We start from the raw sequence: 26,120 nt of genomic DNA on the forward strand, positions 1-26,120 counted from the left end.
TACCAGTTACGCACTGGGGTCGATGTAATCGACTTAATACCTATGTCTGTCCTTGTTTGTCCTTTCTGTGTTTAGCCCTTTGAGGGTAGTAAAGAAATAGGTATTTTGTCTGCCGCTACGTTTTGAGTTCGAATTCCGCCGAGGTCGACTTTGCCTTTCATCCTTTCGGGGTCGATAAATTAAGTACCAGTTACGCACTGGGGTCGATGTAATCGACTTAATACCTATGTCTGTCCTTGTTTGTCCTCTCTGTGTTTAGCCTCTTGAGGGTAGTAAAGAAATAGGTATTTTGTCTGCCGCTACGTTTTGAGTTCGAATTCCGCCGAGGTCGACTTTGCCTTTCATCCTTTCGAGGTCGATAAATTAAGTACCAGTTACGCACTGGGGTCGATGTAATCGACTTAATACTTATGTCTGTCCTTGTTTGTCCCCTCTGTGTTTAGCCCCTTGAGGGTAGTAAAGAAATAGGTATTTTGTCTGCCGCTACGTTCTGAGTTCAAATTCCGCCGAGGTCGAGTTTGCCTTTCATCTTTTCGGGGTCGATAAATTAAGTACCAGTTACGCACTGGGGTCGATGTAATCGACTTAATACCTATGTCTGTCCTTGTTTGTCCCCTCTGTGTTTAGCCCCTTGTGGGTAATAAAGAAATAGGTAATTCATATACCGGACCATTTTCGAAACTGGACACTATTTTCCGCCAAGACCGCTTACGTCACACCGTCACATGGTACACACCGTCTATTTTGTTGATTTCACTCTCGTCTCTCTTCTTCGATGGAATCTCTTTTCATTTAAAACAAAAGATGTAGTCTTTTCAGATGTCACCAAACAGCTTAAATAATTAGTATTTCTGTTGCTATCAAATACTCCAATTTACCATTCCATATATTGTACTCTGCGAATTCGTTTTAAAAAAACGATAATGATGGCAGATCAGCTCCGCAGAGTTGAACCCGCGATCTCCAGCCCCAAATCCAGTCCCAGGGGTTCCAGGTCCCCGGCACATCCTCGCACCGATTCCACAGGAACACTTAAAACTACCATCAGTTTAGGCAAAGTACCGTCTGTTATCCATTCGGGACCGTTTTACCTCATGAAAGATGTACCTGGTAAAGGAATACCTTTTTGTATTTTGTATTTTGTGTTTTTTTTGGGTTCTTTTTAAATATTTTCTTCAATGCTATTTATTTCCATGTCTTATTGTCTCTTCTTCTTCTTGTTCTTGTTCTTCTTGTTGTTCTTCTTCTTCAATATTATTATTATTATTGGTACGGTACTACTTGAGAACAGTGGTCCCGGTGCGCGCACTCGCCTAGTCGCGCATCCGCGCTAGCTAGTCGTGACTAGTCGATCCTACAACGACTACCTAGCAAAGTAAATAAAACACAAAATATATAATTTTTGTTAAACAAAGTAAACAAAACACAAAAACACAAATTAAATAATTTTTTAAACAAAGTAAATAAAACAAAAATACAAAGCAAGGATCGACTAGTCATGACTAGCTAGCGCGGATATGCGAGTGCGCGCACCGGGATCACTGTTCTCAAGTAGTACCCATTATTATTATCATCGGCGAGCTGGCAGAATCGTTACCGTGCCGGGCAAAATGCTTAGCGGCATTTCATCCGTCTTTATATTCTGAGTTCAAATGCCTTCGGGTTCGATAAAATAAGTTCCATTTAAGCACTAGGGATCGATGTAGTCGACATATCCCCTCCTGCAAAATTGCTGGCCTTGTGCCAAAAACTGAAACCAATATCATTATTATTATTAAAGTGGTGCGTTGGCAGAATCGTTAGCATGCCGGACAAAATGCTTAGCACCATTTTATCCGTCTTTACGTTCCCATTTCAAATTCCGCCGAGATCGACTTTGCCTTTCATCCTTTCAGGGATCGGTAAAATAAATACCAGTTGAGCACTGGGGGTCGATATAATCGACTCATCCCCTCCCACGAACTTGCCTTATGCCAAAATTTGAAACCATTATTATTGAATCGTTAACACACCGGACAAAATGTTTTGCAACATTTTGTCCGGCGCTACGTTCTGAGTTCACATTCCGCCGAGGTCGACTTTGCCTTTCATCCTTTCGAGATCGATAAATTAAGTACCTGTGAAACACTGGGGTCGGTGTAATCGACTAGTCCCTCTCCCCCTAAATTTCAGGCCTTCTGCCTTCAGTAGAAAGGATTATTATTAAGGCGTCGAGCTTAGCAGAATTGTTAGCAACTCGGACAAAATTCTTAGCTTGCATTTCTTTCGAATCTTTGAGTTCAAATGTCGCCTAAGTGGACTTCCAAAAACTGCTGTCTTTTTTCCAAAATTTGAACCTATTATTATTATTATTATTATTACAATTATAATAATGACAGACATCTGTGTGTCTTTTTGCTTTTAATTTTGCTGTGAGGTTAACGGTTAGAGATTAATCTCCAGGGATACAGGCATCCTGCAACAGGACCTCCGTAATGCTATGATGGACCGTGAAGTCTGGCGTAGCATAGTAAATTCCATCGTCTCGACCACGGTCGAACAATGATGATGATGAACGGTTAGAAAAATAGACTTTTTTCTCGTCGATTCAACTTTTATCTAGATCTATCATGACATGTCAACATCCGTTATCTTATATTTTAACTGCACGAATTGAAACCCAACGATCTTCACTACAAAACGCAGGGACCACATGGAAACATACTGGAATACTCGAATGTCTTTAAAAAATATAAATGATAAAATATACCATGAAGCGGTAATTAAGACAGTTTAACTTGTCTTAGTAATCAATGAGGGAACTTTTAATTACCAAGACAAGCTAAACAATCTTAATTACAAACGTAAAAAGAAAAAGTGGTACTACTTAAGAGGGGTGTCCCGGTGTGCGCACTCGCGTACTCGCGCATCCGCGCTAGCTAGTCGTGACTAGTCGATCCTACAACGACTACCTAGCAAAGTAAATAAAACACAAAATAAATAATTTTTTTTACACAAAATAATTTTTTTAAAAACAAAGTAAATAAAACAGAAAAACACAAAGTAAGGATCGACTAGTCACGACTACCAAGCGTGGACGCACGAGTACGCGAGTGCGCGCACCGGGACCACTCTTCTTAAGTAGTACTAAAAATGTAGTATTGTCTTTGAAATGTCATTTACTGTTTCTAACAAATTCCATTGGTTGTGTAGTCGAACATATACATCTGTTACCACAAACCCACATCTGCTGCTCTTTCTTTTTCATAAACAAATATAGAAATGTAGAAGCTTAATGCTTCACAAATATTTACCCTAACACTTTCTGTGGAACTTCAAGCCATACAAAAGGGGTTGCTCAACCTACTAGAAATAAGAGCTAAATCTTCCTCAAGCAATATCAAATCTTATTAAAACACATATTGCATATTATATATGCATGTGACAGACTTCTTTCAGTTTCTGTTTATCAAATATACTGACAAGGTTTTGGGCCAGCCTGGGGCTATAAAAGAAAATACTTGCTCAATGTGCCATGCGCTGGGACTGAACCCAAACCCATGGTGGTTGGGAAGAAAATTTCCCATTCACATGGTTTCATGTTTAGTTTTACTGTGCAGCACTTTCAGTTTCCATCTACCAGATCCACTCACAAGGCTTTGGTCAGCTCAAGGACTGAACCCGGGACCATATGGTTGTAAGCAAGCTACTTGCCACACAGCCACTCCTGCACCATGTATTTGAACCCAGAACATATAGACGGACAAAATGCCACTAAGCATTAAGAGATTAAGGCGATTACCTAGACCGCAGTGCGTAACTGGTACTTAATTTATCGACCCTTAAGGGATGAAAGGCAAAGTCGATCTCGACAGAATTTGAACTCAATGTAATGGCAGATGAAATACCTATTTCTTTATTACCCACATGAGGCTAAACATAGAGGGGACAAACAAGGACAGACATAGGTATTAAGTCGATTACATTGACCCTAGTGTGTAACTGGTACTTAATTTATCGATCCCGAAAGGATGAAAGGCAAAGTCGACCTCAGCGGGATTTGGACCCAGAACGTAACGGCAGATGAAATACAGCTAAGCATTTCGCCCAGTGTGCTAATGTTTCTACCAGCTTGCCGCCTTAATTCGTTAGGCATGCTAATAACGATTCTGCCAGTTTGCTGCCTCTAAGTGGTTATGTATTAATATTAGAATAACACACAATTGACAAACTAATATGATTTATTTTTCATTTTGTTTCCCCTAAATCAGAGCAAGCCGAAATGACTGGATACACGAACCTTATGTCATATTATGGACTTGGTAATTCCTACAATAAATTTTTTACAAAGAAAGTGAAAGAGGAACTCAGTGCATTCTTACCTACACTTCCTGGAAATATCGACACACCTGGCATTAATGACACAAGGTATACTTTATTGTTCTTTTTGTTTTGTTTTTGTCTTATTGGGTTATTGTTATTTAACCCCTGTGGTATTTGGATTTCTTTATCAAATTTATTGCTTCATCTGTTCGTGTCTGTTGCCAACCTCGCCTGGACCCCGTGCCGGTGGCACGTAGCACCATCCGTTCGTGGCCGTTGCCAGCCTCGCCTGGCCCCCGTACCGGTGGCACATAAAAGCACCATCTGTTCGTGGCCGTTTGCCAGCTCTGTCTGGCACCCGTGCGGGTGGCACGTAAAAAGCACCTACTACACTCTCATAGTGGTTGGCGTCAGGAAGGGCATCCAGCCGTAGAAACACTGCCAGATCAGACTGGGCCTGATGCAGCCTTCTGGCTTCACAGACCCCAGTTGAACCGTCCAACCCATGCTAGCATGGAAAACGGACGCTAAATGATGATGATGATAGTTTTGAATTAATCATGCATTTTCCCATAGTTTTGAGATTTCAATGATATAATCATCATAATCATGGCTGCAGTCTAATGACTGAAACAAGTAAAGGCTAAAAGACAGGCTATATTTCCTCGTATAACCCGTGGCAGCAAAGTATACAGTGATCCCTTGCTACTTCGCAGTTCAACAATCGCAGATTCACGACTTCACGAATTTTTCATATATGTATATATATGAACGCCGAAAATTTTTCATTAAATCCATTAAAATATTAATAATAAATGCGGGTGGCACGTAAAAAGCACCCACTACACTCACGGAGTTGTTGGCATTAGGAAGGGCATCCGGCCGTAGAAACACTGCCAGATCAGACTGGAGCCTGATGCAGCCTTCTGGCTTCACAGACCCCAGTTGAACCGTCCAACCCATGCTAACATGGAAAGCGGACGCTAAATGATGATGATTATTTCCTAGTCTAGGAACAACAAAACAAGCATAAAATAGCAAAAAAGCATATACAGGGGTATTTGAACTTAAGACGGGCTGTGATTGGTGCAATGGAGAGAGACGACGAATCACAGCTTTCTATTTTGTAATCTGGCCTATGTAACAGTAACAATCTTCATTTTTAAAAATCTAAAGTGTTATTGCTTAACAGTTGTCCTTGTTATTAATAGACTACTGTAATGAGAGGGTTGTTAACAGTACAGGGAGGGTTTTAAAAGTCCAAATACACGTTAAATAGATACTGTAAATATGGTGTCCCTACTTTGCGGAAATCCAGTTATCGTGGCCAGTCTCGGAACCAGTCTACCACGATAAACGAGGGATCACTGTACTTCCAGAGTAATCTTTCATATAATAGGTAGCACTCTAGTATCATCATCATCATCATCTAATGTCTACTTTTCCATGCTATGTGGGTCAAATGGAATTTATTGAGGCAGATTTTCTTAGACTGAAATGCCTTCCTGTTGCCAACCCACCTGTTTCCAATCAAGGTAATATTTCTTCATGGCCAATCATTTTCCAAAGAAGACTGGAAATAAACAACACCACTTGTATGACAGTGACTCTTGTTTACAACCACATGATGTCAAAACAAAGGGTACATACATATATGACAGCTTCTTTCTTTTTCTGTATACCAAATTCATTCATTCATTCACAAGGCTTTGGTCAGTCCTGAGCCGGCTATACTAGAAGACATTGGCCCCAGATGCTGTGCAGTCACAGTATGACTGAACCAGTCCCCACATTGCTAGGGAGTTAGCTCCCTACTATAGAGCCTTGTCTCCCAAAGTTGCTGGCCTTGTGCCAAAATCTGAAACTTATATTGGCGTTCCCAACATGCCTCAGTTTTGCTCTTTTAGTGATCAAATTGTTCCTACATTCTGACAAATCATTTGTTTTTTATTCTGCTAATATTTTGTCATTTCATTCTGTTATACCAATATTTCGTATTTTTCACCACATTATGTAACTACTGCAGCGTGGAAGGTGTTTATAAGCCATTTAAGAAACACACAGAATTCGTTAGATTCACTTCAACATTTAAATTTAATTTGTCAAAATATTTTCGTTGCTTTGTGACCACGACCTGTTCACTGACAAAATTCCAGGCTGAATCAATTTCGTCAGTGAACAGGTCGCGGTCTCAAAGCAACGAAAATATTTTGGCAAATTAAATTTAAATGTTGAAGTGAATCTAACGGATTTTGTCATCATTGTCATCATCATCATCATCATCGTTTAACGTTTGCTTTCCATGCTAGCATGGGTTGGACGATTTGACTGAGGTCTGGCAGACCAGATGGCTGTACCAGACTCCAATCTGATCTGGCACAGTTTCTACAGCTAGATGCCCTTCCTAATGCCAACCACTCCGAGAGTGTAGTGGGTGCTTTTTACGTGCCACCGGCATGGGGGCCAGTCAGGCGGTACTGGCAACGGCCACGCTCAAATGGTGCACTTTATGTGCCACCTGCACAGGAGCCAGTCCAGTGGCACTGGCAACGACCTCGCTCGAATGTTTTTTCACGTGCCACCAGCACAAGTGCTAGTAAGGTGATGCAGATAATGATCACGCTTGAATGGTGTTTTTAATGTACCATTGGCACGGAGGCTAGCTTGTTGCTCTGGCAACGATCTCACTCGTATGGTGCTCTTAGCGCTCCACTAGCACGGATGCCAGTCATTGAATTTGATTTCGAGTTCACTTGGAGTTTAGTGTCCAATGAAGGAAAGACACGCATATGTGGACTTGTTACACCCCTGGCACAGGCCACAAGGTTATGGTATCACTTGCGCTTGCTGAGTCTTCTTAAGCACAGCATGCGTTTCTTAAATGGCTTATAAGCACCTTCCATGCTGCAATTGTCTTCGTTCCAGCACACGGTATGTAAATACTGTTGTTTCCTTATGCAAATGCTTTTATCTCATGCAAATATTTTGTTTTCTCATCTCATTATGCAAATTTCTTTTCATTTAATATTTCTCTTCTCCCCTTATTTTCCACTTTACAGCTCCCTTCGGTCAGTGATTGAAAAGCCACCAATCAGTACCCGGGAATTATTACCATTGTCAGGTGCAAGCCTAGCAGGTTTCAGACTCCACCCTGGACCTGTAAATATACAACCTTATTTTTTTCATTCACTTTCAAACCATTGTTTTCTTTGTTAAAACTTTGTCTTTGCTGCTTGCTTAGATCCACTCCAGGACCATCTCGACCAGGTTAGGAGTAAGTAATCCTCAAAGCAGAGACCTACCCTGTATATTTGCAACAGACTGGGCGGCGACAAGGAGAAAATACTACGACCGCCCCCCCCCCCATTACACATTTATTTGGATATCATCAACATCATCGTTGTTTAACGTCTGCTTTCCATGCTAGCATGGGTTGGACGGTTTGACCGGGGTCTGAGAAGCCAGGAGGCTGCACCAGGCCCAGTCTGATCTGGGAGTGTTTCTACAGCTGGATGCCCTTCCTAATGCCAACCACTCCATGAGGGTAGTGGGTGCTTTTTACGTGCCAGGAGAGGCTGACAATGGTCATGATTGGTTGGTGCTTTTTACGTGCCACTGGCACGGAGGCCAGTTGAGGTGGCGCTGGCAACGGCCACGTTCGTATGGTTCTTTTACATGCCACTAGCACTGGTATCACAACTACAATTTCCATTGATTTTTGATTGATTTCGATTTCACTTGCCTCAACAGGTCTTCGCAGGCAGACTTTTGTGTCCCAAGAAGGAAATATAGTAGTAGTAGTAGTAATATTGTATACCTCTCAAAGTTGAGATGGTAACAGTTGGAATGTCTTTGATTGTGGGTCCTCTTGATCAGGGTTGACCTGAGACTAAACAACGTCAGCAAGAGATCATTCCAGAGAACTATATTTCTGGACAAGATGACAAGTCACTGAGACTTCTGGCGATTTATGCGCTTGAGAAGACATGCCATACTAAGTGAATTGTGGTCATGGCCAGTACCAGTGGCACGTAAAAAGCACTCATTTTGGTGGCACATTAGATGAACCCATGCCAGTGACATGTAAAAGGTAACTGTGCTGGTGGCACATTAAAGGAACCCATGCCAGTGATATATAAAAGACACCTGTGCCAGTGACATGTTAAAGGCACCTGTGCCAGTGGAACATTAGAGGAACCTGTGCCACTGATATCTAAAAGGCATTCCTGCCAGTGACACATGAAGGGCACCTTTGCCAGTGACATGTAAAAGACACCTGTGCCAGTGGCACATTATAGGAACCCACACCAATGATATACTTAAAAGGCACCTGTGCCAGTAATATATAAAAGGCACCTGTGCCAGTGACATGTAAAAGACACCTGTACCAGTGGCACATTATAGGAAACCACACCAATGATATAGTTAAAAGGCACCTGTGCCAGTAATATATAAAAGGCACCTGTGCCAGTGATATGTACAAAGCACTTGTGCCAATGACATGTAAAAACGCCCAGTATACTCTGTAAAGTGGTTGGTATTAGTAAAGCATCCAGCTGTAGAAACCAAGCCAAAACAGACGGCCGGAGCCTGGTGCAGCTCTTTAGCTTACTACCACCATTCAAACCATCTTACTGATGCTAGCAAGGAAAATGGATGCTAAATGTTGATGATGATGATGAAAATGAAGGATTGAAAAAAGCACTCTGTTTGGGATAGAATTAGCCCAAGCAAGTGTGATGGGAAGATGAGAGTTGAGTGTCTTGTCTTTTATACATTTATGAGAGGTATTTTTCCTTAGGGTTGAATGAAGTTTCCGTTTATATTGTCCTAAAAACTTTTGTTACTATATACGAAATATAACGTATTGTATCAAAATATTCCTCATCCATGCCTTTATTAGTATACAAAGAAAAAAAAACATATCAGGTCTGTACCCTTAATACAATGAAAGTTATAACTGTTTTAAAATACTAGGTGCTCATATTTTTTGTTCCCTCAAAAATAATGGTAGGGGAAACAATTCTAGGGGCAATAGTTTACTAAATTCTTCATTATTAAAAAAATTAATTACAGTAAAGGCTGTGTATTGTAATAGAAATGTGGTAACATGGTGTTAAGGAAACAATTAGCGAAGGTCTGGGATCTTTTCGGTTTGAACGGCAGTTTTTTCTAGCGGTGTCATATGAAATTGTCACCCATAATTATGACCCTAGTATCGATCTATTGCATTTCAATCTGTTTTAGGGTTAGGGGTGGGGGGAAGGGTATCTTTTTTTCTTCAGAAATGTAAATAAATCCAATCTATTTCTTAAACGAGGGATATATTCATGCGGCACAGAATGTTTTCACCTCAATAGGCGTCATTGATTGGTTGAAATTGAAGAAATTGAAGAAAAAAAACAACAAATATCTTACAAACTACAGAATTTTCTCAATAAAGCCAAGAGAAAAAAAAGTTTTATAAACACATTCTACCAGTATACGAAGTTTAGTTATGTGGAAATTATTTTAAAAAACTGCCAGTCAAACCGAAAAGATCCCCAAATATTCCTCATCCATTCCTTTATTAGTATACAATGGAAAAAATATCACGTCTGTACACTTCATACAACGAAAGTTATAACAGTTTTAAAATACTAGGTGCTCATATTTTTTGTTCCCTCAAAAATTATGGTAGGGGAAACAATTCTAGGGGCAATAGTTTACTAAATTCTTCATTATATGCAAATTAATTAAAGTAAAGGCTGTGCATTGTAATGGAAATGTGGTAACATGGTGTTAAGGAAATAATTAGCGAAGGTCTGTATTGGAAAGAAAAATAGGTAAACAAGATACTCGATAAAGTTGTTGAAGGCAAAATGGGCATCCATTTGTAGAAAATGGGCAAAAAATAGAACATCTGAGCAACAGGATATTTCTGGATGGGCTTCTTTCTAACACATTATCCGTTTATGTTTTGAAAATTTCGTGCTACTTAATATTAAATTCAATATTAAATTAATCGGGCAACCATACCTATTTCTTTACTACTCACAAGGGGCTAAACACTGAGAGGACAAACAAGGAAAAACAAACGGATTAAGTCGATTATATCGACCCCAGTGCATAACTGGTACTTAATTTATCGACCCCGAAAGGACGAAAGGCAAAGTCGACCTCGGCGGAATTTGAACTCAGAACGTAGCGGAAGACGAAATACCGTTTAGTATTTCGCCCGGCGACTAGTTTTCACCGACAGTTATCTCCCTTAGTCTACTTTATTCGCACAAATTGTCTCTCTTCTGTTAACCAAGTTTTGTTTTAATTATCTTTTATCTACCCTCGGTGATGTTATGGTATTTCTTCCCGTGCCATGGGGAACCGTGTGTGTGTGTGTACCGGGTGTGTATAAATGGGGCGGGGGCGCCGATCCCTTACTGTAGAGCAGTGCTTTTCAATCTTTTTGCTGGAGCGGAACCCCAAGGAAACATTCCACTGGCTCGGGGAACCCCTGTGCAATAATTTAATAGTCTTATGCACACATATCTGCACAGGAGAATTAAAAATTACTGCCGATTTTAGCAGTTTTGCAACTTCTTGCGGAACCCTGGTTGAAAACCACTGCTGTAGAGACTAACTGATATTTAGTTATGTCCCTTCATTTGCTAATTTCAAATCCCGTAGAGGTAAATTTTTGCCATCCTCCATTGATAAAAAAAATATGTACAAGTCAAGCAGTGAGGTGGGTTTAATAGCTAGTATGGATCTTTTCCTTTTGAACGGCAGTTTTCAACACACTTTCTAGTTAACTAAACACTTTTAAACTTCGTGTACTGGTAGAATGTGTCAAAATAAAGCTTTTTTTTCTCTTGGCGTTCTTGAGAAAATTGTAATTTGTAAGTTTAACGTAGTTTAATTTTTCGAATTTTAATTAATCAATTGCCTCTATTGAGCTAAAATCATTTGCTGCGTCTAAAACTGTGACAACATCCTGTCACTAACCCTAACCCTCACCCTAAATTTTAATCTTTCGTTTTTTTTTTTTCTTAATTGTTAAATTAATTTAAGGATAACAATTAAGAAAAAAAAACGAAAGCAATGGAAAATAATTTTAAACATCCATACTATGGATGAAAATTGCTGGATATAAGACAAATTAGGTTTAGAGTGCAAGAGAGAAGATTGTGCTAGCAATGGCACATGATGTTTGGTTAAGGAAATGCTGGAAGCTGATCTTAAGGGGGTAAACCTGACAAAAGTCCACAGCAAATAAGTGAGATACTGTGATAGAGAATTCACTGTCTTAGCTATCTAATCAAGGAAGAGTTGACACAAAATAGCTGAGTGGTGTTAATGATTTACATTTAGCACACTGCATTCTCTCTAGAATTGTTTCGCCCGCCACTGCCCGATTACTACAAGGGAGAAAACTCATATGATGACACGATGCACCTACAGTGTGCTAAAGGTTAAGATATTTAGTCATGTTTAATGTATCTTTTAATTGGTTATCCTGAATTATTCGTGTGTAAATCTCTCTGTTGCAGCTTCCTGAGCAATATCGCTTTCTGAATCAGACGCCACAGAAAAAGAAACACAAACACAAAAAGAGTAAGAAAGAAGGCGGCAAAGATGGTAATTCTCAAGAGATTCAAGGTAAGAAGCTGTGCTAACGACTCGTTTTTATCTATTTTTGAGAATTAATTAATGGAAAACAATAGAATATTTTGTTGTGTCTGGGGGAGAGTCATTTTCTTTTTGTGCCTTATAATGTAACACTCACCGGTAAAACTTCCACTTATGTCTTATTTGGTTGCACAAACACACACATACACGCACACACACACACATATATATATATACAACGGGCTTCTTTTAGTTGTATATTTTAAAAATTGTTCCGTGCTGGTGGCACGTAAAAAGCACCATCCGATCGTGGCCGTTTGCCAGACTCGCCTAGCTTCCGTGCCGGTGGCATGTAAAAAGCATCCACTACACTCACGGAGTGGTTAGCATTAGGAAGGGCATCCAGCTGTAGAAACACTGCCAGATCAGACTGGAGCTTGGTGCAGCCTCCTGCCTTCACAGACCCCCGTTGAACCGTCCAACCCATGCTAGCATGGAAAACGGACGTTAAACGATGATAATAAAAAATATAATTTATTTTATTATCAATGCGAAACAACACCACGGAGAATTCAACATAAGCTTAAATATTAAACCGCGATAGGTGAACTGCAATATAGCGAGGTATTACTGTATATATCAATGGAATTTGTATCTTTGTGGTACCAGTGCCAGTGGCACGTGGCACACAAGAAAACCATCCGAACGTGGCCGTAGCCAGTACCGCATCGACTGGCCTCCGTGCTGTGGGCACGTAACAAACACCATCCGATCGTGGCCGTTTGCCAGCTTCATCTGGCACCTGTGTCGGTGGCACATAAAAACACCATCCGAGCGTGGCCGTCTGCCAGCCTCGTCTGGCACCTGTGTCGGTGGCACATAAAAAACACCATCCGAGCGTGGCCGTTTGCCAGCCTCGTCTGGCACCTGTGTCGGTGGCACATAAAATCACCCACTACACTCTCGGAGTGGTTGGCGTTAGGAAGGGCATCCAGCTGTAGAAACACTGCCAGATCTGACTGGACTGGTGCAGCTTTCGGGCTCCCCAGACCCCAGTTGAAACGTCCAACCCATGCTAGCATGGAAAGCGGACGTTAAATGAAGATGATGATGATGATGATGATATATTGATATGCACGCGTGCATGTGAGACACCGTTCGACAAACAGAATCGATTATTTAAGGTACTGGGGTCGATATAACCCTTTGTAGCAGATTCTCAATTTGGTCATTATAATTGAAACCAGTAACAAAAAAAAAAATGAAAATATATGAAAAGTAGACAAAAATTTATTGCTTTTACGGATACCATTTTGGGGAGGCAACTCATATCACGGAAAAGACAAGGGTCAGAGTTGTCTCTCTTCCGAATTTTATCGCTATTTATGCTGTTCATGTGTCTATCAGTTTGAAAAGATTGATGCGTGGGAGACTTGGTTGCTATTTTCTACCCCTTTAAAGGCGGCGAGCTGGCAGAAACGTTAGCACGCCGGGCGAAATGCGTAGCCGTATTTCGTCTGTCGCTACATTCCAAGTTCAAATTTCGCCGAGGTCGACTTCGTCTTTCATCCTTTCAGGGTCGATTAAATAAGTACCAGTTTCCTACTGGGGTCGATGTAATCGACTTAATCCCTTTGTCTGTCCTTGTTTGTCCCCTCTATGTTTAGCCCCTTTTGGGCAGTAAAGAAATATATTTTCTACCCCGTTGAGTTTACTACATGGTAGGATCAGTCAATGACTCTGCTGTTATTAATATCATTAGCTATAATTGACTAAGGCAAAATTAATCTGTAGTGGGTCTGTTCTGTTGCTAAAGGTGGCTAAGAAATTGCTTACATTTATTTGTAAGTGTGGTGTAACTTTTCCTTGCATATCTTAAATGGAGACTACTTTAGCGTGGGGGGGGGGTCTACAATTTCAAGGGAGATTACTTTAGGTTACTGTTTTACTCTTTTACTTGTTTCAGTCATTTGACTGTGGCCATGCTGGAGCACCGCTTTTATAGTCGAGCAAATCGACCCCAGGACTTATTCTTTGTAAGCCTAGTACTTATTCTGTCGGATCTCTTTTGCCGAACCGCTAAGTTACGGGGACGTAAACACACCAGCATCGGTTGTCAAGCGGTTTATTAGACGTAAATGAAACATGGTTTTATTATTATCAAAATAGTGATAATTTTGAAAAATATATGTTTATAATGCTAAGTATGTACGAAAGAATTTATTTAAAAAATTTAGAATTTGAAAAGTAAACTAAAAAGTGATTTAAAATAATCTCCCTTTAGATTGTAGATCACAGGCCAAAGTAGCACCATCATCGTTTAACGTTTGCTTTCCATGCTAGCATGGGTTGGATGATTTGACTGAGGACTGGCAAACCAGGCTCCAATCTTGATCTAGCAGAGTTTCTACGGCTGGATACCCTTCGTAACACCAACCACTCCGAGAGTGTAGTGGGTGCTTTTATGTGCCACCGACACGAGGGCTAGTCAGGTGGTACTGGCAACGGCCACGCTCAAATGGTGTTTTTTTATGTGCCACCGGCCCAGGAGCCAGTCCAGAGGCACTAGCAACGACCTCGCTCGAATATATTTTCATGTGCCACTGGCACAAGTGCCAATAAGGCGGCGCTGGTTACAAATCACGCCCGAATGGTGATTACGTGCCACCAGCACGGAGGCTAGTTAGCCACTCTGGCAACGATCATGCTCGGATGGTGCTCTTAGCGCTCCACTAGCACGGATGCTAGTCACTGAAATGTATATGTAATGTAACATTGTTGTGCTTTATAATGTTTGTTAAGTCTGAAATAATGTTTTCATTTCTTTTAAGGAGAAAATTCTTCCGATACTGGTCACGATAAAAAGAAGAAAGTGAAACGATCAGACGAAGAGAAAGAGAAAAAGAAACGAAAGAAGAAAAAGAAGAAGGTAATGTTTAGAGATATTTATTTATCTGTTACCTGCACAAAAAGTTTGATATTTGCTTGTGTGGCAATTTGGGGGATGTCACTATGTTCTTGGCTTGACCAATGCCTTATGAATGGAATTTAGATGGTTGGGAAAGTGTGCAGAGTCTCATTGTCTGTATATGTGTGTCTCTTTCTATAGCTTTGGTCAACCAACAATTCTGGAGTGAATTTGATTGATGGAAACTGTGCAGAAGCCCATTGTGTGTGGGTGTGTGGTGAAGGGTGGTGGTTTGTTTATGACTCCATATCTGAATGGTTTGATGAAAGAAATGGGTAGAATAAGTACCAGACTTAAAAATACGTACTTGGGTCAGTTGTGCAGCTAAATCCACCAAGGATGTGCCCCAGTATTTGGGGCACGTCCTTGAAACAAGGAATAGTTAAAAGACATGATAAATGCTCAGGCTGAGAAAGATCAAAATGCCCATTGATGAATCTCTGTATGAGTAAAAATCTTGTTTATAAATGTACCGTACACAGAAGGGGAGGGTCGTATCTTTACATTGGGCAGACGGCTGATTCGTTTAAGAATCATTATCACAACCATGTTGTCAGCTTCAAGAGAATCAATAAAAGACATTCAATATCTTTGGCCGATTTTGTGTGGCGATTGAATCATCATCATCATTGTTTAACATCTGCTTTCCATGCTAGCATGGGTTGGACGATTTTGACTGAGGACTGGTGGACCAGATGACTGCACCAGGCTCCAATCTTGATGTGGCAGAGTTTCTACAGCTGGATGCCCTTCCTAACGCCAACCACTCAGAGAGTGTAGTGGGTGCTTTTACATGCCACTGGCACGGGGCCAGTCAGGCGGTACTGGCAATGACCTTGCTTGAATCAATTTTCCACGTGCCACCTGCACAGGTGCCAGTGAAGGAGGATAAAATTGAGTATAGCATGACTTGGTCCATAGTAAGGCATGCAAAACCATACAATATCATTTCCAGGAGATGCTGACTCTGCTCCGAGGAATCCCTGTCTATTCTAAGGACCAATGCGAAGATCCTTAATAGAATTTTTGTAAGTCTCCCAAGATGCCTATATGCATATAAATGTACTTTCGCACAATGCAGTGGGAATGAATTTGAGTAACTGTTAACATAGTTTATTTTAAAGTATGGATGAATTAAGTTTAGCTTCAACTTCCCCAGTCTTATAAACCCAAGTAGCTATTTAACTTGCTATGTGAATGTGTGTGCACCAAGCCACACGTGTGTGTACGTACACGTCATGCAAATTGCATGAGGGCTTTTACACATCCATATTTGGTAACGGTTATGTTTAATACTTTCCTTGTTGTATTGTGTGTTTGTTTCTTTTTTGCATCTGTTATTTTATTTTTGATCTTCTTATGTAAATGAAGACATATTCTTTTGTTTTGCTGCTTTTCTTCGTATGAAATGAGAAGACGCATTGTGGAACTGTTATTTTAATGAGTTATATCTATATATCACCTGACAAGACACATCTGCCCTGCCGGATGGATGCTCCTGAACCAGTCGTTAAGTGTCCCACGCATGAGGGATTGATGCTAGATGTATTGAAACAATTGTTCATCATCATATTCATCATCATAATCGTTTAACATCCGTTTTCCATGGACTGGATGGTTCGACCGGGATCTGGGAAGCCAGGAGGCTGTACCAGACTCCGGTCTGATCTGGATGCCCTTCCTAACGCCAGCCACTCTGTGAACGTAGTGGGTGCTTTTTACGTGCCACCGGCACAGTTGCCAAGGGAGGCTGGCAGCGGCCATGATCGGTTGGTGCTTTTTACATGCCACCGGCACAGAAGCCAGTCAAAGCGGCGCTGTGATTAATAAAAATTCTCATACATTCCATATTTCATCTACCATATATATATATATATATATGTAATTTAAATATATTTATATTTATAAATATATTTATTTATATTGAGGGCATTACTATACATGCCATACACTTGGAGGGACTCTTAAAGTCAAACTACCAAAATTTTAATTCCTTTTTTACGGAGATGTACTTGCATAGCAAGTGACCTGATCTGAGATTGTGTGCTGGAACGAAAACAATTGCAGCGTGGTCGGTGTTTATAAGCCATCTAAGAAACACACAAAAACTGTTAGATTCACTTCAACATGCTTTGAGATGCAGCATGAAGTTTTGTCAGTGAACAGGTTGTGGTCTCAAAGTGATGAAAATATTTTGACAAATTAAATTTAAATGTTGAAGTGAATCTAACGGATTTTGTGTGTTTCTTAGATGGCTTATAAACACCCTCCATGCTGCAATTGTTTAATTTCTTTATATCAAAATTATCTCCCTTCTTCTTAGACTTGCTAACAATTGCCGCTAGGTTTTTGTCTTCTTTCTTCAACTGAGAAGATTTCAGTTAGGAATTTGCATATTGGCATTCAGTATATCACTTCTTAATTTATTTATTCAAATTTTTGTCATTGATTTATTTGAGTTAGTTCCTTTTGCTCATTTTCTAAAATTATTTTTAGTTATACAAATTATATTGGCCATAACTTATACATAACTCATTCTACATGTAAAAATCTTTGTCAGCTGATCAACAAGCAGGCTTGAGTGGACTATGCTGATAAGGTGTAATGGGCTGGAACATGTGCATAGTTATCCCTTCCTGGCAAATAAAGGTTATATTTGTTGTTTCGTATTCACATAGAAAAAAAAAACTTTAAGAGATTTATATTAAAATTATTACTAAGGTCAATATAAAGGAGGTGCTGCAGCATGACCACAATCGAATGCATGAAATTAGAAAAAGAATAAAAATAGAAAGCCTCAATGATAAATTAATTAGATTAATTGTGAAAAATTAATTCCTTGAAATTATCTCCCTTGTAACAGTTGCTGCTAGATTGGGAAATTGCTATTAAGAATTATTGTATGGTATTCAATGCATCACTCTCCTACTTATTTATCACAGTTCATGCCATTGGTTCATTTGAGTTATTTCCCTTTGATTCTTGTATTTTTTTTTCTTTCTGTTACTCTGTAATAAATATATTTCTATGATCCCTGGTCTGGTGGTACGTAAAAAGCACCATCCGACTCGTAGCCGATGCCAGCACCGCCTCGTCTGGCTTCCGTGCCGGTGGCACATAAAATACACCAATCCGACCGTGGCCGTTGCCAGCCACGCCTGGCACCTGTGCAGGTGGCACGTAAAAAGCACCCACTACACTCACGGAGTGGTTGGCGTTAGGAAGGGCATCCAGCTGTAGAAACACTGCCAGATAAGACTGGAGCCTGGTGCAGCCTTCTGGCTTCCCAGATCCCCGGTCGAACCGTCCAACCCATGCTAGCATGGAGAACGGACGTTAAACGACGATGATGATGATGATGATAATGGGATGGAAGCACTCCGTCGGTTACGACGATGAGGGTTCCGGTTGATCCGATCAATGGAACAGCCTGCTCGTGAAATTAACGTGTAAGTGGCTGAGCACTTCACAGACACGTGTACCCTTAACGTAGTTCTCGGGGATATTCAGCGTGACACAGAGAGTGACAAGGCCGGCCCTTTGAAATACATGTACAAGAGAAACAGGAAGTAAAAGTGAGAGAAAGTTGTGGTGAAAGAGTACAGCAGGGATCACCATCATCCCTGCCGGAGCCTCGTGGAGCTTTTTAGGTGTTTTCGCTCAATAAACACTCACAACGCCCGGTCTGAGAATCGAAACCGCGATCCTACGACCGCGAGTCCGCTGCCCTAACCACTGGGCCTCCACTTTCTATATAATAGTAGCTGATGTAATAGTTAGTTGGTTGCATTGTATAGAGGATAAGACAGTGAAAGAGAGAGAAGGGAGAGATCATGTTAGAGGTGCAGGATGATTGCATATACTAGGCTTGGTGGCAGGCAAAGTTTAAGAGAATAGCCCCCTCCCCCTCTGAATGAACGACAAAAAAAAATCATGGGAATAGTGGAAAAAAAGGGACTAAATGACAGCAAAGGGAGGAGTTAAATAAATAAATTTGTTTTATTTAATTTTATTTTAAGGTAATAAATATTTTTCTTTCAAAAATTAGCTTTCATTTCATTTTTTAGTATTAGCACCAAGAAATCTGATGAAATTAATAATTATTGTAATAATTAATAATTATTGTAATAATTAATAATTATTGTAATAATTAATAATTATTGTAATAATTAATAATTATTGTAATAATTAATAATTATTGTAATAATTAATAATTATGGTGGCAAAAGAACACTTTCAAGATTACCCCTTACCCATGAGTAATACTCTTGGTATTGACATCATCATCATTTAACGCCTGTTTTCCATGCTGGCATTGGCTGGACGGTTTGACCAGAGCTGGTAAGTACCAGTGGCTGCACCTGGCTTCATTGTCTGTTCTGGCTTGGTTTCTACGGCTATCTGTCCTTCCTAATGCCAACCACTCTGAAGAGTGTCCTGGGTGCTTTCTATTTGGCATCAGCATCACTGTCTGTAACGTGACACCAGCATGAGTGCTTTTTATGTGACATCAGTACCGGTACCAATTCTTCTGTGACAGATAGGTCTTCTTGAGTACAGCGAGGTGCCAGGTATCTCGGTCCTTTGTCATCTCTTTCATAGGGCTCAGTGTCTTGAGATCGGTCTTCAATTACTTACTCCTATGTCTTCCTGGGACTCCCTCTTCCACAAGTTCCATCCACTTTGAATGATTGGCGCTTCTGTATGCAGCTGTCTACATCCATACACATGGATGTATAAGCAAATATAATCTATAATGAACCAGCATCGCCTTACTGGCACCTGTGCCGTTGGTATGTGTAAAAAAATTGGAGCGAGGTCGTTGCCAGTACCGCCTGACTGGCCCCCGTGCCAGTGGAATGTAAGAAGCACCCACTACACTCTCAGAGTGGTTGGCGTTAGGAAGGGCATCCAGCTGTAGAAACTCTGCCAGATCAAGACTGGAGCCTGGTGTAGCCATCTGGTTCACCAACCCATGCTAGCATGGAAAGCGGACGTTAAACGACGATGACGACGATGATGATGATGATGAAGTGCACTCTCAGATGTTTAGAGACTTAACTATTTCGTAGTAAGGAGCATCAATTCAAATTTGTCTACATCATCATTGTCATAATCATTGAATCCTTTCATTACTGTATCTATTTTGAGATGCTCTGTGTTTCTTTCAATTTCTTCAAATATAACAAAGAATTTAGTAAAATAACTTTGCTATCATTAAGCTAATGTTAGGAACATAAATTGTGACTAAGGTCTGGTGGAAGATTTTAATACAAAACTTATGAAAACAAGACATTTGTACTCAGAGCCAGAGTCGGTTTCAGCCGGGTTGGTAATGAAAGGGTTAACATCCAGCTTTCATGGTGATATGGGTTGGATGGTTTCACAGGATTTTATATGTTGGAGTACTGTGAAGCATCAGTGTCTGCTTTGGCATGGTTTCTATGGCTGAATGCCTTTCTTCATGCCACCCACTTTAGAGCAGTACTGGGGGCCATTTTATGATTGCGTTTTAACTTGTAAGGCTAAGGGACTAAAGTGGTCCTTGAATTCATCTGACCCAGTGAGAAAATAAATAAATAAAAGAATAAATGAAAACATAAAGCTAAAATATACAACTGAAACATGTGTAAGCTTGGATACGTCTGTTGTTAAGAAGCTTACTTTTCAACCATTTGGTTTTGGGTTCAGTTTCACTGCATGGCACCTTGGAAAAGTGTTATCTACTATACCTTAGGACCAACAAATGCCCTGTGAATTTGTTTGATGGGAACTTGTGTAGAAGCCTGTCGTATCTGTATGCATGGGTTTGTCTTTGTCCCCAATTCTGCTTGGCAACTTGTGTTGTTTTGCTTTCATCTCTTTAACTTAGCAATTTGCCTAAAAGACCAATGGAACAAGTACCAGTCTTAAAAATACATACTGAAATCAATTTGTTCAGCTAAACCAGGGGTTCTCAACCATTTTTTATATATGGACCCCTTTGATTTCTATTTTATTCTAGTGGATCCCCCACCCCCACCCCACCATAGCCATTTGATGTTTAACCCTTTAGCATTTAATCCGGCCCAAATATTCCACCTGTTTTATGTTAAAACTGTCTGGATCCAACCTCTCACACCTACCCTACAATGTCATTTTAAAAATATATAGCCACACCATTTAAATTTTGAAGCTGCAAAATAATATGTGATTAATTCAAAACAGTAGGAATTAAATAAGCAATACATTTCACAAAGAAATCTGAATGCTTAAAGGGTTAAAAACCAGTTTTATAGATACTTCTGTCCAAATTCCTATTTTGCTTTTCAAACATTAACTTGTGTTGGCTGGACTCTGTAAAACATTAAAGAGAAGGAGAAACCTAGCTGTTTCTTGCAATCTAAACTACATCTAAAGCAAAATACTTTCATGGACCCTTAATGTACTGCTGTGTGCCCTCGTCATCATCATCGTTTAACGTCCGCTTTCCACGCTAGCATGGGTTGGACGATTTTGACTGAGGGCTGGCGAACCAGATGGCTGCACCAGGCTCCAATCTTGATCTGGCAGAGTTTCTACAGCCGGATGCCCTTCCTAATGCCAACCACTCCCAGAGTGTAGTGGGTGTTTTTTACGTGCCACCGGCATGGGGGCCAGTCAAGTGGTACTGGCAACGACCTCGCTTTAATCTTTATACGCATGCCACCGGCACAGGTGCCAGTAAGGTGACGTTGGTAACGATCATGCTCGAATGGTGCGCTTTTACGTGCCACTGGCATGGAAGCCAGTTAACCGTTCTGTCAACGATCACGCTTGTATAGAGCTCTTTGCACCCCGCTAGTACGGATGCCAGTCATTGAATGTGTAATTTGCAAGCATGGACCCCGGTTGAGAACCACTGAGTTAGACCCTTCAAGGAGGTGGCCCAGTATGCTGTTGTGACAAGTAAAAAGATGAAAGCATATCACAGGGAATTGGTTATTGTTCCTAAAAATGAAACAAAAGAAAAGAACAAACTTTTGGAATGTTTCTCAGTTACTCTTTTACTTGTTTCAGTCATTTGACTGTGGCCATGCTGGAGCACCGCCTTTAGTCGAGCAAATCGACCCCACGACTTATTCTTTGTAAGCCCAGTACTTATTCTATCGGTCTCTTCTGCTGAACTGCTAAGTGACGGGGACGTAAACACACCAGCATCGGTTGTCAAGCAATGCTAGGGGGACAAACACAGACACACAAACACACACACACATACATATATATATATATACATATATACGACAGGCTTCTTTCAGTTTCCGTCTACCAAATCCACTCACAAGGCATTGGTTGGCCCGGGGCTATAGCAGAAGACACTTGCCCAAGATGCCACGCAGTGGGACTGAACCCGGAACCATGTGGTTGGTTAGCAAGCTACTTACCACACAGCCACTCCTGCGCCTATGTTGTTTATGAAAGTTGATTATTTTCACTGAATTAAATCGGAAACGGTAAAATGAAGAAAATCTAGGGAAACTTGTGGATGGCTTTGTCTGCAAATAGTAATGCGTAAATCTTAAACACTAAAAGAAAAAAGGAAAATGAAAATAATTACCACTCTCTGCTTTGTTGTTGTGTTGATAATATTATTTAATTTCTAAAATCTGTGCATTTATGTTATACAAAAACATTTCACTGAACCCTGGAATTTCTACTTTTATAAGTAGGCTGTAATATCCTTGGCACCTTTGTGAAATTTTGCTACCCTGTTAACTATTTAATAATTTTTTCCATCTTATTTGTACACATTGAAAAAATACACATACATTTATATATATATTAGAAGAAATGAGGTACTCAGAAATTCGGATGGTTTTATATTTACAGATATTTATTTGTATATTACATGTTTTTATACATCATATAACTTATATCATATATATTAGCGCTTTCTCCCATTCTAGTGGGGTTTTCAAATCGAACTAAGTTGACCATTTTCACAGGAACTTAGTTCGATTTGAAAACCCCACTAGAATGGGAGAAAGCGCTAATATATGATATATGATATAGGTTATATGATGTATAAAAACATGTAATACACAAATAAATATCTGTAAATATAAAACCATCCAAATTTCTGAGTACCTCATTTCTTCTAATATAAAATACCTGTACATCATCTCCAAACCTTCTAATATATATATATATATATATATATATATATATAAATGAATATCAATATCTATGGATGTATATATTTGAAATTTTCTTCTATTTCAGAAACACAGTCCAGAACATCCATTGTCTGTTCCATCATCATCGGATATTACTCTCTGAGTGCCACCATTACCATTGTATTTTTACCATATTCTTTGAGCAACAAATTTAATCAAATGGTTATTTTCTCTTTTTTTTTTTTTCTCCTTGAACATCCAAATCTGTGGGATTTTTTAAAACTGTATGTCTTATAGTCTAACTAATTGCATTATTATTATTATTATTATTATTATTTTTATAATTATTATTATTATTATTATTATGAACCAGCAGAATTGTTAGCATGTTGGATGAAATACTTATTCGCATTTTTTTGTCTGTCTTTGCATTCAGAGCTCAAATTAAGCCAAAGTCAGCTTTGCCTTTCATTCCTTCACGGTTGATAAGATAAGTACCCATTACATACTGGAGTCGATGTAATCGACTTCTCCTCCCCTCAAAAACTGTTGGCCTTGTGCCAAAATTTTAAAACCCTCATTATTATTATTATTATTATTATTATTATTATTATTATTATCATTATGAGCTGGCAGAATTGTTACTAATCCAGACAAAAAATGCTTACTGGTATTTCGTCCTTCTTTACGTTCTGAGTTCAAATTCTGCTGAAGTGGACTTTGTGTTTCATCCTTTTGGGGTTGATTAAATAAAGGACCAGCCGAACATTGGGATCAGTATAATCGCCTAGCCCCCAGCCCCCCACTCCCCTAAACTTTCTGGCATGTATTAGAAACAGTTATTTTTATTATGAACTGACAGAAACACTAATTAATGCTTCCGGCTGCAACATTCTCATTTCAAATCCAGCCAAGGTGGACTTTGCTGTTCATCCTTTTTGTGCAGTTGGTAAAATACACAGCAGTTGAACACTTGGGTTGTTGTAATCAACTTGTCTTCTCGTTTAAAATTGGTAGCTTTGTGCCAAAATTTGAAACCTTTCATTATTGGCAAGCTGGCAGAATCATTAGCACGCTGGGCAGAATGCTTTTATCCACCTTTACATTCAGTGTTCAAATTCCGCCGAGGTTGACTTTGCCTTTTATCCTTTTGGAGCCAATAAATCAAGTACCAGTGAAACACTGAGGTTGATGCAGTCAACTAGCCCCCTCTCCCGCAATTTCAGGCCTTGTGCCTTTAGTAGAAAGAATTATTATTATTCGTTAGGAAGGGCATCCAGCCGTAGAAACACTGCCAGATTTGACTGGGCCTGATGAAGCCTTCTGGCTTCACAGACCCCAGTAGAACCGTCCAACCCATGCTAGCATGGAAAGCGGACGCTAAACGATGATGATGATGATGATGATGATGATTATTATTATTATTGAGTGAGAGAGCAGTGCATGCCATCAAAGTGAGACCGGGGTAAAATATACGAAGCCCAGTATACACATCATGACTACCCGTCTGATAAGGGTACACCAGGCACATGCATCACAACCATATGTGCGCGACATGGTGATCTCATATCAAGATAAACAGCGCATGACCTTGCAGGTGGGGCCCAGTTAGAATATTCTTCTGGTCGAGTAGCCCATCCTGCTCAAAGGGTCCCCGAATAAGGATTGTTTAAGGATGTTGAATGAACCACCCATGTTTCCAGAGGTGAATTATTCAAATCCCAAAGAATCCCTCTCAACACACGGCTATGATGCTCCCCCACTACTTCTGCTCATGATCAGAGATGCACATATCGTCAGCCACTAAGGGACATGCTCAACTGGTTAAGGTCAAACAACTGACAAGCAAATCTGTGGTATTGAGCAAGAATATTTGCTGTAGCCCATCTTTTAGACCAAGACAAAACAATGTACATGATAACACTTCCAATCAGTTAAGATCAGAACCCACAAGAGCCACTGATTATTATTATTATTATTATTATTATTATTATTATTGTTATTATTATTATTATTACATAAGGTGGGGAGTTGGCAGAATCATTAGCATTCTGGACAAAATGCTTAGCAGCATTTCCTCTGTCTGTACATTCTGAGTTCAAATTCTGCTGAGGTTGACTTTCAAGGCTGATAAAATAAGTACCAGTGAAATACTGGGGATGATGTAATAATCAACGAGCACCCTCCTCTAACCTTTCAGGCCTTGTACCCCTAGTAGAAAGAATTATTATTATCATATGCGGGCAGCAGGTTAATCAGAGAAAACACTTTGCAGTATTTCTGGCTTTTCATGTTCTTAATTCAAATCCTGCTGAGATTATATACGCTTTTCATTCCTCTGGAGGTCGACTGTATAACTTGATCCACCCACCTCAAAGTCGTTGGTCTTGTGCCTAGATTAGAACCCGGTATTAAAGTGGCGAGCTGGCAGAAACGTTAGCACGCCAGGCGAAATGCTTAGCGGTATTTCGTCTGCGTTACGTTGTGAGTTCAAATTCCGCCGAGGTCGACTTTGCCTTTCATCCTTTCGGGGTCGATAAATTAAGTACCAGTTACGCACTGGGGTCGATGTAATCGACTTAATACCTATGTCTGCCCTTGTTTGTCCCTTCTGTGTTTAGCCCCTTGTGGGTGGTAAAGAAATAGGTATTAAAGTGGCAAGCTGGCAGAATTGGTAGAGCGTTGGAAAAAAATGTCTTGCAGTATTTGTTCCAGTTCCATACATTTCTGAGTTCAATTTCTGCTGTGGTCAACTTTTCTTTTCATCTTTTCAGGGTTTGATAAAATATACTCTCTCTTTTACTCCTTTGCTTGTTGCAGTCATTTGACTGTGGCCATGCTGGAGCACCGCCTTTAGTCAGGCAAATCGACCCCCCAGGACTTGTTCTTTGTAAGCCTAGTACTTATTCTATTGGTCCTTTTTGCTGAACTGCTAAGTTACGGGGACGTAAACACACCAGCATCAGTTGTCAAGCGATGTTGGGGGAACAAACACAGACACACAACCACACACGCACACACATATATATACGTATGTCACTATGTTCTGAGTTCAAATTCTGCTGAGTTTGACCTTGCTTTTCATCCTTTTTGGGGTCGATAAATTA

At 40.1% G+C, this 26,120-nt stretch overlaps 2 protein-coding genes across 2 annotated transcripts in view; one reads left to right on the forward strand and one right to left on the reverse strand.

Moving 5' to 3' along the window:
* LOC118765006 overlaps positions 1–26,120 on the reverse strand; it is a 105,760-nt gene that overhangs the window by 39,478 nt on the left and 40,162 nt on the right. The window lies entirely within an intron of this gene.
* On the forward strand, positions 720–23,408 carry LOC115216653 (mediator of RNA polymerase II transcription subunit 19). The gene is made up of 6 exons (XM_029786146.2): positions 720–1,110; positions 4,251–4,407; positions 7,362–7,461; positions 11,832–11,940; positions 14,742–14,839; positions 23,120–23,408. The coding sequence occupies exons 1-6, from the start codon at positions 924–926 to the stop codon at positions 23,174–23,176; spliced, it is 708 nt and encodes a 235-aa protein (XP_029642006.1). The 5' UTR covers positions 720–923; the 3' UTR covers positions 23,177–23,408.

This window comes from Octopus sinensis, linkage group LG10 (genome assembly GCF_006345805.1).
Source record: "Octopus sinensis linkage group LG10, ASM634580v1, whole genome shotgun sequence".
Taxonomy (NCBI): Eukaryota; Metazoa; Mollusca; class Cephalopoda; order Octopoda; family Octopodidae; genus Octopus; species Octopus sinensis.